Source organism: Taudactylus pleione, unplaced genomic scaffold (assembly GCF_031769625.1).
Source record: "Taudactylus pleione unplaced genomic scaffold, aTauple2 ptg000352l, whole genome shotgun sequence".
NCBI lineage: Eukaryota > Metazoa > Chordata > Amphibia > Anura > Myobatrachidae > Taudactylus > Taudactylus pleione.
In genome coordinates, this window is record NW_028284753.1 from 11,428,616 (window position 1) to 11,445,290 (window position 16,675).

The 16,675-nt window shown below is 43.3% G+C and overlaps 1 protein-coding gene across 4 annotated transcripts in view; it reads left to right on the forward strand.

Moving 5' to 3' along the window:
• The window catches only part of PHKA1 (phosphorylase kinase regulatory subunit alpha 1), a 231,283-nt gene that overhangs the window by 75,921 nt on the left and 138,687 nt on the right, over window positions 1–16,675 (forward strand). For all 4 annotated transcript variants that reach the window (XM_088444268.1, XM_088444270.1, XM_088444271.1 and 1 more), the window contains exon 14: window positions 15,146–15,224. In XM_088444268.1, coding sequence (XP_088300394.1) covers window positions 15,146–15,224 — 79 coding nt within the window. The remainder of the gene's footprint in view (window positions 1–15,145; window positions 15,225–16,675) is intronic.

Here is a 16,675-nt window from a genome sequence, read left to right on the forward strand (position 1 = left end):
ATTCCTCAAAAGTTTGCAGCCCTTTACCCGCTCCCGCCAGATCAGGTCGCCAAGTGGGAACTACCCCCGAAGGTGGATGCGGCTGTTGCACGTTTAGCCAAACACACAGCTCTTCCGGTCCAGGGTGCGGCTTCCTTTAAGGATCCACTGGATAAAAAATTGGAAAGATGCCTTCGGAGCATTTTTATTGGCTCGGGGGTCGTTATTCGCCCTTTTGATGGCATTTGCATGCATCACTCGGGCCATGGAGAAGTGGGCTGACAGACTAGTGGCGGGTTTTTCGGGTGACTTATCCAGGGAAGCTTTGCTAGAATTGGCAGAACAGATTCGTGCGGCAGCAGAATATGTGTGTGAGGACGTCCAGGATCGTGCGCAGGTTTTCTCCAGAGTCTCAGCTACGGTGGTCTCGGCTCGCAGAGCACTCTGGCTACGCACCTGGGAGGCGGACGCCGAATCTAAACGTTCTTTAGAATCTCTCCCTTTTTGCAGAGGGGTCCTGTTTCGCTCTGAGCTAGATACCATCATAGCTCAGGCGACCGGTGATAAAAGCACTTTCCTCCCCGTAGTGCCCCAGAAGCAACGGGGCCCACACTTCTGGGTTTTTCGTTCTTCCTTTCAAGGGGGAGGATGGCCTGTGGATGCTATTTCCCCAGCAGAGGTTCTGCTCCACGGGGCAGGTTTTCCAGTGCATTCAGGCGTTCTGGAGCTAAGGTGCCCAAAAAGCAGAGTACCTGACGGGGTCTCGGCCCTTCCAGTCCCAAGGGGGGTGGACGGCCGCCTCCTTCTTTTGCGGGACCGGTGGTTGGCGTCGTTGGTCAATGCCTGGGTGAGGGGCGTTGTAATCGACCACAGGGGACCACCACCGCAATGTTTCTTCGCCACAGCCTTGACCAGGGACCCGAAAAAGAGAATGGCCTTGAACCAGGCCATCAGCTCTCTGTGTTCCGAAGGAGTTATATTTCCAGTTCCAGAGTCCCAACAGAAACTGGGTTTTTACTCCAACCTCTTCCTGGTCCGAAAACCCAACAGCACTTATCGGCCGATTTTTAAATCTGCGAGCCTTGAATGCCAGACTGTGGGTGGATCGTTTCCACATGGAATCGCTCAGGTCTGTGATCCATGGAATGTCAGCAAAAATTTTTTGGTTGCTCTCGACATCAGAGATGCGTACCTCCACATGCCGATTTGGGCGGGGCATCATTCTCTACTCAGGTTCACAGCCAGACAAGTTCATTATCAGTTCCAGGTCCTGCCTTTCAGGCTGGCAACAGCTACATGGATCTTCACAAAGATCATGGCAGCTATGGCAAGTCTGCTACATTCGGAGATTACGATCGTGCCCTACCTGGACGATTTGCTAGTGAAAGCAGATTCGGCGTCCCAGTTACAGGCCCACTTGGATCGCACGGTTCAGTTGCTTCAGTATCACAGCTGGATACTGAACTTGGAGAAGTCTCAGCTCATGCCTTGCCAGCGCCTGATGTTTCTGGGAGTGATGTTCGATTCGTCACTCCAGAGAGTCTTCCTGCCCGAGCCCAAAGCCCGGGCCCTCCAGGATTTAGTCAGCAAAGTGTTGTCTGTGCATCGCCCATGGCTGTGCATGAGGTTAATCGGTACGATGGTCTCTACCTTCGAGACCATCCAGTATGCCCGTTTCCACTCACGGATCCTCCAGTGGGAGATTCTCTGAAATTGGACGGGTCGCTCAGATGACCTCTCTTCTAGTTTCTAGTTCTGTCAGAAAGTACTCATCAATCACTTCAATGGTGGCTAATTTCCGTTCACCTATTCCGGAGTATGTCCCTGATCACTCCCAATTGGGTCAATATGAACACAGACGCAAGTCTAGGCGGTTGAGGAGCGGTGACGGAGAGCCTTTGTCTTCTGGGGTTTTGGTCGTCAGCGGAGATGGTTCTACCAATCAATGTGCTGGAGCTTCTGGCCATCTATCTGGCTCTGTGCGGAGCCCAATCTCTCCTGGCCGGCCAGTGAGGATTCAGTCAGACAACGCCACGGCGGTGGCATATTTAAACCACCAGGGCGGAACCAAAAGCACACTTGCCATGGCAGAGGCAAGTCGCATTCTCGCTTGGGCGGAGTTGTTTGTCCCGGCACTATAAGTAGTCTTCATACTGGGGATGGTAAATTGGGAGGCGGACTACCTCAGCAGCACCACCTTCCTGCCAGGGGAGTGGTCTCTCCACCCGGAAGTCTTCCAGCAGTTGGTCCGGAAGTGGGGACTCCCGGAGGTGGACCTGATGGCGTCTCGCTACATTTGCAAGGTCTCTCGATTTTGTGCGAGATCCAGAGATCCATTGGCCTTTGCAGTGGATGCCATGACAGTTCCCTGGAACTTCCGTCTGGTCTACATCTTTCCTCCGATTCCCATGTTACCGTGGGTACTCCGAGTCAAGGAGCAACAGGTTCCAGTGATCCTAGTGGCTCCAAACTGGCCGCGCAGGTTGTGGTTTTCCACGGTCCTCAAACTGGCCGCAGGTCCCGGTTGGTGTCTTCCACTGTGACCAGATCTTCTGCAGGGGCCGTTCTGTCACGAGGACCTTCCTCGCTTGGCTTTAATGGCCTGGGTATTTAGACCGAGCTCTTAAAGGCTAAGGGGTTTTCCCCTTCCGTTATCGGGACCATGCTTCGGGCTCGGAAGCAAATTTCCTCGTGAAACTACCACAGGGTCTGGAAGACCTACGTCATGTGGTGTGAGCGCCGCGGAGTGCATACATCCTAGTCCCGCCTTTCTAGGCTGTTAGCTTTTCTTCAGTATGGTTTGGAAGCCGGCTTACGTCTTCAGTCTTTTGAAGGTACAGATTACTGCTCTGTCCATCTACTTTCAACAGCGTCTGGCTCTCCTCCCAGAGGTTCAAATTTTTTTGCAGGGGGTCTTGCGAGTGCAACTTCTGTTTCAGCTGCCAGTAGCGCCATGGGATTTGCCCCTGGTTCTGTTAGATCTCAAGCGGGCTCCTTTTGAGCCATGGGACTTTGTTGACCTTCGATTCGTCACGTGGAAATAGTTTTTTCTTATGGCCATTGCCTCGGCTCGGCGGGTCTCTGAGTTGGGGGCTTTGTCTTGCAAACCACTGTTTCTTATTTTCCATGACGATCGAGCTGTTCTCAGAACAGTTCCGTCCTTTCAACCTAAGGTTGTTTCTTCTTTCCACCTGAACCAGAAGATTGTTTTTCCTGTTTTCTAACCATCAGAAACTTCCCGGGACCAGGACGATCTGTCGCTGTTGGACATTGTCCGGGCACTGCGGATTTACTTAGACAGAACTTTGGGTGTACAGTTCTTCGGTCAGGCTACCTGAGCATTCCCTCCCCTAGGGGGCGGCTTTTCAATGTCCCATGGTCCAGTGTTCCCCAGCCTTGACGAATAAGAAAAGAAGATTTTTGGTACTTACCGTTGAATCCTTTTCTCTGAGTCAGGCTGGGGGACACTGTGTTCCCTCCCTCAAGCTCAGTCGTGTTACGTGGTAGTTTTTACGAGTTGGTCCCTATGGGACCGTCAGTTTTTTTTTTCTCGATATGACAGTGTCACTGAGTACTGCTTCTCCTTAGCAGGCACATAAATAAGATAAAAACAAATAACCTCACTAGAAAAGAACAAGATACATTATAAAATCTTCAGGAAACACAATCAATTATCATTAAACCAGCAGACAAGGGGGGAGGGGTAGGTATTCTAAACAAAGAGGACTACCACAGTGAAGCCACTAGGATACTAGGAGACACCACTACATACAGAAAACTAGACAATGACCCCACAGAGATATTCAAAGAGAAACTGGAACAACACATACAGAAAGGTCTCACAACTGGAATTCTCAAGAAATCAGAACATAAATTAATAACAAATGACCATCCGATTATTCTGGTATTTTATTACTTACCAAAGATTCATTAAAACTCAATTAACCCCCCAGGGAGACCTATAATCTCTGGGATAGGGTCCTTGACTTCCAACCTGTCAGAGTATTTAGATTCTATACTTCAACCATACATCCATAAACAAAAAGCATACCTAAAAGACATCACACAGATTCTTAATATACTACAACAAGTACAATGGGAGGACGAGTACTGGCTAGTCACCACAGATGTGACATCACTGTATTCGGTGATAAACCATGAACAAGAGATCAATAGTATCCGTTTCCATCTAGAGAAAGATCTTGATTTAACCCAACAACAACTCAAGTTCGTTCTGCAGAGTATAGAACATATTCTTAAACATAATTATGTCTGATACAATAATTAATTCTTCCTACAAACCACTGGCACAGCTATGGGCACGAGATTTGCCCAAAGTTACGCCAATCTCTTCATGAGTTGGTGGGAGGAGCATGACATCTGGCATACTCAGGAACTTGGGGCAAGTCTCGTGCTCTGGAAAAGATACATAGATGACGTGCTATTTATATGGAAACGTGACAAATGCTCTCTCAACAGCTTTCTCCCTAACATCAATTCAAATCCCAATAACTTAAACTTTACAGGTAATTACAGTAAAACTGATGTTGTGTTTCTGGATCTCAACATCTTCATACAGAATAGACAGATACATACCAACACCCATAAGAAACTAGTAGATGTAAATAGCTTTATTCTTTTAACAAGTTGGCACCACCCAAACTGGCTCAGTGTCATACCCAAAGGACAAATCCTACGTTTAAGGAAATCTGATTGTCTGGAGCAATTTCTTTTTAAGCAAAGTGAAGAGCTCTCCACAAAATTTGAAGAAAAAAAACTATTCACACACCCTAGTACAACAATCACTAGAGGCAGTGCAACACAGAAAAAGAGAGGACCTACTTGTCCACAAGGAGCCCAGGGTAAAACCAAGATAAAAAACAGAATGACGAAGTACGATTCATTACACAGTATTCTAGACACAGTACACAACTGGAGAAGATACCGATGAACCATTGGAAACTACTCCAGAAAGATGATATGCTAGCAGGATTCCTATCCAACAAACCCAGAATTACATATAGGAAAGCACCAGACCTTAGGTCCAAACTGGTTAAAAACCATATCCCACCCAAAAGATTACAACAAACTACCCTATGTACATCACAAAACGGTTTCTTCCATTGTCATTCATGTTCTGGGTGCAAAAGCACTGGTGCCTTAAGCACCAAACCCACTAGGACATTTACATCATACACCACAGGAGAAACACACAAGGTCAAAGAAACACTTACGTGCAATCATAAGAATGTAATTTGCCTTCTATAGTGCGCATGTCCAAAGCAATATGTGGGAAGAACAACCAGACCTTTAAAAACTAGGGTTGCAGAGCACATTAGAAATATCAACAAAAAACTAGAGCGTCACAATCTATTGAAACACTTTAACGAATATCACAACAGTAATCCCAAAGACCTCAGTTTTATAGCAATACAAATGGTCAAACCAAACTGGAGAGGGGGTGATTTTGATCACCACATTAACAAAATAGAATTAGAATGGATATACAGGTTACAAACTTTTCACCCCTAAAGCTGCATACACACACAACGATTTTGTTACCGACGATTTTATGAACGATTTTGTTACCGACGATTTTATGAACGATTTTCTGTCAGATTATCTGTCAGATTTTTTAAAGTGTAATGAACTATTTTTTTGAACTAGAAACGATCCCTTTATGAAAATCGTTCAGTTGGTCAGTCTGACTGAACTACAAACTATAAACGTGAACGCGCATGAATGATAATCGTTCATCGTTTTAGCTCAGAAGGTGAACGATTTTTTCAACGATTGAATGATAATCGATATCGTTAATCGTTAAAAAAAATCGTTGTGGGGGGCGTGGCCTAACTCCTGAACAGAGCGGACGTGTTCTCCTGCAGCTCCCTATACCACCCACCTATAAACTTGTCTCCTGCTGGACCCCGCTGCCTTAGTGGGTCCACTCTGCCACCCCCGACCGCCTGCTGTCCCGCTGACCCTTTACCCGGACTCTGGGAGGGATCCGAAGCTCTGGAGTCGCTGAGGCCTACACCTCTTCCAGAAGCCCCGGCCTCAATTTTGGAGCTCCACAGACCGGAGCAGGCCGAAGCGATCGCGGTCGGCGCTGGACGGGGCCGCGCTCTCCATACACCCTCCGGAGCCCTGCTTGCAGCCAAGGACTTCAGGTGAGGCCGCATGTGTCCCTAAGGGGCCCCCTGAGACACCCGCGATCGGAAGCACGGGAGGCCGCCATCTTCCCTGCAGGATCTCACATATCACAGCTCTGTGGTAACTCCGCTTGGGGTCTGACCTTGCGGGTGTCTTTCACTTTCATTCTCACTGACTCTCAGCGGCTTTACTGCTGCTGTACTACTAGTTGGGGGGTCAGTTGCTACTACTGGAGCCCAGCACGACTTACCGCTCCCAGGGGATATTGGAGCTGCGAGCCATCTCACTCAAAGTGCCCATCAGCTTATACTGCAGCCTTGTGGACTGTGTGGTGCTTGTTTTACAACTAGTATTGGCAATCCCCTTGTAGGTTTATTGACCCTGATTTTTTCCTGCAACCCTCCAGAGGTCTAAACAGTCAGTCCCAATAGACTGCAGACTATCAGCATTGTTCTTCTATTATATTGTTGTACACACATCACAAACAAAAGCCAAGATCAACTAGCTAAACCATATTTCAACCTATATAAAGAAATAAAGATCAAGAGAAAGGGAAAATAGTGAGAAGAAATTATTTGCTTTCAATTCTGCAATACTGGCTCCCTCTTGTGACGACTTGTTGTAATTTCTGTATATGAACAACTACATCACTCTTTAACAGTTCCATTTAGCATCTCAACATCTCATTTATGGCTCCCTAAACACCAGAATTCATACCCTCTGGGAGTCTATTCATTGGCCTTATCACCTTAATCTCCATGACCTTTTTCCGACAGTGAACTGCCTTTACCGTCATGAGCAGATCCGTTACGAGAACCAAGAAACCAAGTAGCGATATCGCTCAACATTTCGCGAAAAACGACAAAATGTTACATCCGCAAAATTCTACCTCTCCCTCAATTTCGCTTCCAGATGAAGATAGAACATCTTCCCCCGCCCTCTCTACCAAGGACGATATCCTAGCCCTAAGATCACTAATTACCGATTTTAAAGATTCCTTGGAGACCAAACTTGACAAGGCAGTTTTATCTATTAAATCAGATATCTCCTCCTTGGCCTCTAGAACGTCTAAACTGGAATCACGTCAGGATATTCTTCATAAAGCTCAGGCTGAGACCCACAAAGACCTAGATCATATAGCTCAAGAACTTTCTGATCTTCGCACGAAAAATGAAGATCTTGAGAACCGTGAAAGAAGAAATAACCTCCGTATTCGAAATATACCAGAATCCATAACCTCAGAATCTTTGGAACCCTGTCTTCATAAGATGTTCTCTTTTATCCTCCCCGATCTGGGCTCTCGTCACATGCCTCTGGAACGGGCACATAGAGCACTCAGACCCAAACCTCGGGAGGGTGACCCCCCGAGAGATGTCATTATAAGATTTCTCAGCTTCAAAGATAAAGAATCTATTCTAGCCCCAACCCGAGGCAAAGCTCACATCCTATACGAGAATACCAAACTTCAGTTTTATCAAGACCTTGCACCTACCACAATAATTAAAAGAAGAGAACTCAGAGAGCTAACAAGGGCTCTATGTGAACGTGGAATTCGATACCGCTGGGGGTTCCCCTTCAAACTTATTATCGATCTACACGGTAAAACGATTATTATTCGAGACCCAAGAGAATCACCTTGAAGAATCCGGACCCCCTCCTCATTCAACTAATGACAGCACTTGAACTTTTCATTCATCAAAAATGAAAATACACTCGTTTGATAGGTTTTGTTATTTTACATGAGTCCTACTCAGTCATACCTATTACCTCGGATCTTTGACCCCCATTCTTACATCAATATCCGAGGCGACTTATATCCTTTTTTTGTCAATATAGGCTGTTCTTATTGCAAAATCGATACATCATGATGTTCTTGTTTTCCTACTTGTATGTTGTTTATCCACAGATTGTACATCAGTCGTTTACCACATGTTCTAGAAAATGTTATATAAGTCTTTCAAACTTATTTCAGCTCCCATTCATAGCGAATGTCTTATTTTACGGTACTTGAAGTTCTTATTACTGGATTATATATACTAATTATACGTTTTTTATAATACAATATAGGCCTTATCATACATTTATTATTGTTAGAACACACCCAGAGGGTTCTATCTCAATTCAATTCTGTTTAGATTCATTTGTATTTAGCTAGTGAATATTTTGTATACTAAAAAAAATTTATTTTTATTTTTTTCCTTCTTTTGTCTGCTTCTCTTTAATTTTTATTATTTTCATATTTCCTAGAGGTTATAGAGATCAAGTTTCTTAAACCTCTCTGGACTCTTAAGTCTTAAAATCTTTGTGTTTGATATCCTCCGCTAGACTCAGGGATTTCATAACCGATCTTCTATCTTACCCCTAAACCCCCCCCCCCCTTTTTTTTTTTTCTTTCTTTCCTCTCCTCCCTCTACCCCGTAGGCAAGTCGGGACCCAACTTTTATTTACTTTCCCCCTAAACCTAATCTTGCATTCTAAAATCCATTAAAATGCCTTTGACCTTCGCTTCCATGAACGTCAAAGGTCTCAATACGCCTCAAAAACGATCACTATTATTTCGCTCCATTCGTGGCCTTAAAGCTGGCATTGTACTCCTACAGGAGACCCATTTTCGTGCTTCCTCTCACCCGTCTCTCCAATCTAAATATTTCTCAAACGTGTTTTATTCTTCCAGTCCGACTAAACACAACGGTGTAGCTATACTAATCAACAATAAACTACCCTTTGTTCAAGATTCTGTCCTTACCGACACAGATGGCAGGTTCATTATTATAACAGGAAAATTGGGACATATAGACCTGACGATAGCTAATATATACGCTCCTAACACAAACCAAATTTCCTTCTTCAATTCATTTTTTTCAACCCTAAATAAACGAAGGAAGGGTTGTCTCATTGTAGGTGGGGACTTTAATGCTGTTCTTAACCCAGAACTCGATAAATCGTACTCTCCAAATCGTCCCCAAACACATCAACTAAACAAACACCTGCGAGAATCGGGACTTTTCGACGCTTGGCGAGCATTTAATCCCTCCTCTCGCGGCTACACTTTCTTTTCTCCCCCCCATCAAACCTATTCTAGAATTGATCTGTTTCTCTGTTGCACTCAATTTTCAGAACACATAGTCAATTCCTCTATTCTTCCCAATACATGGTCGGACCATTCTATTCTTACAATTGCTCTCAATCTCCTAGAGACACCTATGTCTAAACATCCTTGGCGCTTAAATGAAACGCTTCTGAAGATACCCCAATTTCAAGAAAAAATTGGATCTGCACTGGCTGATTATTTTTCTACTAATAAAGCAAGTTCCCCCTGTTCACCTTTGGTATGGGAAGCCCACAAATCGGTTATACGCGGACGTATAATTAGCTATGCCTCCTATAGAAATAAGACTAATAAACTTCAATTAGCTCATTTGACTGAAGAAGTTCAAAGATTAGAAAACTCTCACAAAAACAATCCTTCTTCACATATTTATAACAAACTCATATCAGCTAAAAATGATCTCAATGCCCTTCTGGCGGAAAAAAACGAGAAATCCCTCTGCTGGCTTAACCAGCGTTTCTATGAAAAAGGTAATAAGGCGGACACTCTACTAGCCAATAGATTAAAATCCCGGAAAGCTAGATCTGCCATTCAAGCCCTTAGAGATGACAATGGGGAATCTCAATACAACCCAGTAGCCATAAATACTATTTTTAACACCTATTATAGCCATCTATATAACCTTTCAGAGTCAGCCAGTTCGGATTTCAATGCTGATTCTCAAACTGCAGATTATTTATCCTCATGTGATCTCCCTTGTATTGACCAACAATTATCGGGAACACTTGGTCTTCCCATAACAGAAGAAGAAACATGTAATGCTCTGAAATCACAAAAACCATCTAAAGCACCTGGCCCTGATGGATTCCCAATATCCTATTACAAAACGTTCCAAGCTTCTTTAATTCCACATCTCACTGAAATGTTTAACCAAATTTTCAATGGTGAAACTTTTCATCCCTCTACCACTAGAGCTACCATCACGGTCATTCCCAAACCGGGTAAGGATCCACTCCTCACTTCTAATTACCGACCCATTTCACTACTTAACGCGGATTTAAAAATCTTCGCTAAGATACTGGCAAACAGGCTTAACCCCCTTCTACCCAACCTTATCCATCCGGACCAGGTTGGCTTTGTCTCGTCCAGGCAAGCACTTGATAATACTAGACGAACAGTGGACATTATCCACTATATAAATAATTACCAACTTCCTTTTCTTGTGCTTGCTCTGGATGCGGAGAAAGCCTTTGATAGGGTTTTCTGGTCATTTATGATGCACACGCTTACTTCTTTTGGCCTCGGGGGTAAATTTTTACAAGCTATTAAATCCCTTTACTTTAATCCAACTGCATCTGTTCTGGCTGGGGGAATACTTTCAGATCCTTTTTCTATAACTAATGGTACCCGACAGGGCTGCCCGTTATCGCCCCTTATATTTGCTTTGATTATCGAACCGCTAGCTAGGAGAATACGGGCTAACCCTGACATATCTGGTGTAACTCTTGGAAACTGTCAATACACTCTCTCTTTATTTGCTGATGATATTCTTCTTACTTTAACCAAACCACTTACCTCTCTTCCAAATTTATTTCATGAATTGTCCCTATATGGAGACCTGTCGGGCTACAAAGTCAATCAAACTAAATCTGAAGCTCTTCCCATTCATCTCCCGGGTGATCTGAAGCGGCTATTGCAATTGAATTTTAATTTCCATTGGAGAACAGACTCTTTGCGATATCTTGGGGTTAATATTACTAAAACATATGATCACCTATATAAAGCTAATTATCCTCCTTTGTTTAAAACAATCGAACAGGATCTCCTGCAGTGGAAAACTTATTTTATCTCATGGATTGGGCGTATCAATGCAATAAAGATGAATGTTTTACCAAAATTGCTTTATCTGTTTCAGACTCTACCTGTGGCAATTCCAACCCAAGTCCTTAACCAACTCCAATCTTTATACTGTAAATTTATTTGGAACTATAAGAGACCTCGTATACGTCGAGATATCTTAGCTAGAAGATCATCAGACGGAGGCCTAGGTTTGCCTCTCTTATTTCGCTACTATAAAGCTTCTCATTTGAGTCAGATGGTAGCCTGGCATGCTCCTAGTTTTACTAAACGCTGGATTGACATTAAGAAAGATTTAGTGGGATATGATTCAATCTCACATTTGCCTTGGTTACCTTTCAAATACAGACCGCGCACTGCCCTCTCCATACCGACGGTAGCACTGACACTCTTCATATGGGATAATCTTAATAAAAAACTCTCTCTCTCCACCTATCCGTCTCCTCAAACCCCCATATGGAATAACCCTTCCTTCCCACCAGGCCTCTCACCTACCATGGCATCTACCTGGACCAGGGCGGGTATTACCCGCTTTCGTCATATTATAGGACAATTCGCCCCTCAAACGTTTAATGATATTCAGGAAAAACATGACATTCCCAACTCGTTACATTACCAATATTTGCAAATTCGCCACTTCATCACCTCTCTATTTTCCACTACCTCACCCCGAAATCCCTCTCCTATAGAAAGATACTGCATTCACCGATCTACTGACAAGGGTACTATATCTTTTCTCTACCATTCTATATTGGCACCGGAATCCCCCTTAACCTCGACACACGAGCTAGCATGGGAGACAGATCTGGGACACCCATTGGGCGATGACACCTGGGAGACAATATATCTTACTATTTCTAAATGTTCCATCAGTGTAGCAATCAAAGAAAATTCATATAAAGTTCTCACAAGATGGTATTTAGTCCCAGAACGCCTCCATCATATGTATCCCAACACTCTAACCTGTGCTGGAGACAGTGTGGTCATGTCGGTACATTTTTTCACATTTGGTGGTCGTGCCCAAAGATAGTCCCATTCTGGAATATGGTCTGCTCCCTCATATCATCTGCTGTCACCCTACCTTTCTCTCTTTCCCCCGCTAACATTTTACTTTGTGTCCCAATGGATCAGGTTTCCAAAGACGCTAATAAATTGATTCTCCACATCTCCTGTGCAGCTAAGTATCAACTAGCACGCAACTGGAAAAAAATTAATACCCCAACTAAACAAGAACTTTTAAATAGAATCTGGTTTGTTTCTAAAATGGAGTATACTACCAGCCTCTTGAATAACTCAGTGTATAAATTCCACTCAATTTGGTCACCCTGGTATTCCTCTCAAGCAACTCCTATTCCAGGTCTCTCATGAATCACATCCTCTATATCTATTCCTGATGTTTTCATTTATTTATTCATTTATTTATTTTTTATTTTTTTTTTTTTCACGTTACCCCGACTCGCTTACACAATCCCACCCTCCTCTTTTTTTAATTTCTTTTTTTATATACTTTCCCTACGTCCCAAATATTCTCTACCTGAATTTTTATTTTCTTACCACATTCTACCAATGTTGTTATAACTACTTAAGATAATATTCTCCGCAATTTTAAATTAGCCGAAGAATTTTTTCTAGTATAACATCACCGGTGTATTTTTTTTTTCTCTTTCTCTATATGTTATATATGTTTTCGAAGAATATATTTACTGTGACACCAAATTGTACTGTTGTTTACTCTTAATTCTAATAAACGATTAAAAAAAAAAAAAAATCGTTGTGTGTGTTTGCACCTAAAGGCTTAAATCGAGGCAACGAGATAAAATCCATAATTTGTAAAAAAATAAAGAAGAGAATCCATTCCATTTGGATTCCTGGATAATATATAGACGAGCAATACCATACCTACACGTTATAAATACATTACATAATGAACTATAGAGCTTTATTCTTGACAATTAGAATAGTAACCTCTTTAAATATACTAACCAGGACATAAGCAGTACAGTTATAAAGTTGTGATTCTGAGACTTTTTCCGGTGCACATGTTAAGATTATCAAGAAATCTAATGGAATAATTTGTCCCATTCTAATCATTTTTGTAATAGGGCTTGGAATAGCCATTCGATACAAAATATTGCAATCACTTTGCAAATGAATGGAAGCAGTCTAAGGTTTAGGTTTAAGACCCGATTACCACTTATTCCTCTTTCCCCGTTTATCACCATGACAACCAAGAACAAATTGAAAAGACCATGATGCCATCAATTAACTAATCACAGAAAAAGAGGCTGTGTTTAAACGTCCCAAGCAAGACAGAGTTATCTCATGCTCCCAGAAGAAGACCACGCAGGCTGAAACGCGTTGGAGAAACACCCCTATTCCTATACTATCACCAACCATCTCACCCATCCTGTACTCACCACCCGCTAACTGGTTACAATTATCCACCACCCGCTGACTGTTTACAAGTGACACACGTGATCGGAAGAACCACCGGATACGGAAGCTCCCAGCAAGTACGCCTACACAGCCAATGAGAGGACTACAGGGATCGGAAGCTGAGCTCCCAGGTAAGTATCCCCTGCAGTGGAGCAGTGTTCCCGGCCCCCGGCTCTCACCAGCCAGGACCACCGGTACCTCCTCCCGCACCTGTGAGCACACTCTGACGCGCACACACAGACTTTCCCCTAGTTGCAGGGGCACAGCCTGACCTCACGCTACCCAGAGCGCCACAGCACAGAGTGATCCCCGGTGCCTTCTCCAGCCAGCCATCCCCGGACCTCGAGAAGAACATCCCGGGCAACGCACGAACACCATACTGGTCTTCACCAGTCACAGGTACCCTGCACTGAGACTAGCGGGATGCCGCATATCTCTGTCCACACAGTGACTGATATTTTTACTGGACACTGCTATTTAATGGTGTGATACAGGACAAGGTTGACCCACGAGGTTATTCTCATTGACCCCCATATGTTTATGCACAAACATATTGTGCATTCCCTACCTCCAGCATTGTGATATACACTAGCTTGTTTTGTGTTATCTCACCGTGCTAAGCACCAATTTTTACCCTTTACCCATTACCTAGTTAGAACTTTTCTATTTCTGTTTTTCTGTCATCCTAAGTAAAGATTACAAGTTTTAGATATCCATTGGTAATATTTATCCTTTTGTTCTCCAGCAGTACACCGTATACAGGTACAGAGTCTAACCCCAGTGTGTACCCCAGATTTGACTAGAAAAAGTGTATACAGTCAATACTACCACAAACATATGATCAGAAAGGTTGTGCGCAGTATCTAGTTTCTTTCTTGAGCACTTTTAAAGTTGTACTGGTGTCATGGGGTTTCAGAGGGGAGGACCTTGGGTTTAAAGTTGCAGGTTTGTTAAGTGCCAGCTCATCACATTCCCACCTACAACCCATGGTCCAGTGTCCCCCAGCCTGACTCAGAGAAAAGGATTCAACGGTAAGTACCAAAAATCCCTTTATTCTCGACTACCATGGCAACCACAGTCACATGGCACATGGTATACTGATCAGAGAGGTCATAAACTCTTGCTCTGTCTGCTCTGTAACATCCTCCTTCTGCCATCACATGGCTTGTTGATGGGCCTGTCCAGAACATTTTTGGATCCCCCCCCCCTTCCTTCCAGAGAGCTATTAATTGGAGATAATAGTTTGTAGGAGAAGCTAAGTGTTTGTACGCGTGCATGTGTGTTGCTATTGATGTTTAAAAGCGCATCTGCTCACTTCATATTTCATGTTACTGTGGTCACCATAGTAATCGTATAATACTTGGCAAACTGGTAATAATGAGTGGCATCTTGAGTAAAAACCTCAACAAAATAAACAAATCCATGTTTCTTCTTAAAATTAATCAGATTGATTTATTGTAGGTAAAAAATAAAAAAGTTTTAGATTGTAATTTTTATTAGTGTTTTGCAACTATGCAAGGTTTCATACACACAAGGATCTAATTTACAAGATATCTACATAATACTTTTGCTACAATGGCAGAATGCTGTTTTAATGGCACTCTATTTTATATGGTTTTATTATACTCTCTCCCCCTTGTATCTACTGTATTCCCTGCTCTATCCTCTCAGGGTTTCCTAGCTCCTGGAGAGATAGACCCCCTCAACAGAAGATTTGCTACTGTCCCCAAACCAGATGTGGTTGTTCAAGGTCAGTGAGTCAAGACCCTTTGCTGTCTCCGAGAATGCACATTTAGGTAGATATTTGCAGAGGTCCCCAGCTGAGATTTTACACCAGGTTCTTTAGCTACAGCTCTGACATTTACACTTCAATTTTTATTGCACAGAAACTATATGAAATAGAGGCGACTCCTGCACAGGATGAAATAACTTGTACAAGGGAATGTAATAACCAGGACAATACACTGCAAGGGGGACCAAAATGTGTGCATGCTCCTTTATGATCCCATAAGTTGCCCTGCTTTCATATGCAGTTCTTAGTATGCAGATGGTTTCCGTGGGCTATATAGTCACCTCTGGTTTGGAAACCTACCAGATGTCAATTATTTAAAATTTAATTAACAAAAAGTGTTCTCTCTGGAGCTGACTGCATCTTCCCTTGTAGCCCCTCTTTTGAGTCGTCATGTTTCTGCTAGTGTCTGGTTCACCGGAGCACAGCCACTCTGTTCAAGCACTTTCATATCATGTATCTCGCATGCTTCTTTGATTGCACCATTGTACTGAGTTCCCGTCAGATATGGAATTTAATAATGCCATATCTAATGCACTGGATGCACTCTCAGGTAATAATATATGACCTTGGGTAGTGGAAAGCAGTAGTGAAAAAGGATGCAGCAGCTATGTAGGCTGCTGTTTAGGATCAGGCATAGGCTGGTAGAATGATGGGATACACATTTTTTTTTTACTGAAAACTTATAAGGGTAAACTAAAAATTGTTTCAAATTTACAAAAGAGAACTCCATTTCCTCCAGTTCAATTTTATATATTGCATTATGGATAATTTGAGAGAAAAAAATTCTCTTTCATATGGATGAAAGAGAAAAAAATCCTTTTTTCTCATTCATCCATATACCTGGAGACATTGGCATTGCCCCTGGGAGGTTAGCCCTGGGGAGAGGTTTCTTTCCGTTTTCTCTATCTCTTTGGGACTCTTCCTCTGTTGATGCTGGTTGGCCATCTTCTCAATCAGCATGGTCTCCTGCAGTTAAGTCTGGCAACCAGGAGAGTTTAAATCCTCTTCTATTCCTCATGGTTAAGGTTTCCTGTGCAGATATAGTAATCAGACCCGGCAACAGGAGGGGGACAAAGGGGACACCAGTACCAGGCGCGAGGGTCAGGGACAGAAAAAAATGGGTCTGTAACACCTACAAATTTAAACTGCTGCACCGGCCACCCCATTCCCCCTCGTGGCAAACACGGTACCCTGATCTCCTCTACTCCCCGCACTCCAAGTCCCTTCTCCTTAGGTGATCCAACCGGAAAAGTGTAGAAAGTCTCTCTCTGGCCAGGTAAGTAACTGTTATTGTAACTTTTCATCATATATATGTATGTGTTTACACATACATACGTACATACATGTATCTGATCCCGCACTCACCCTTCCTGTAAAGATGCATCGGGTGCTCTGCCAAAAATTAAATG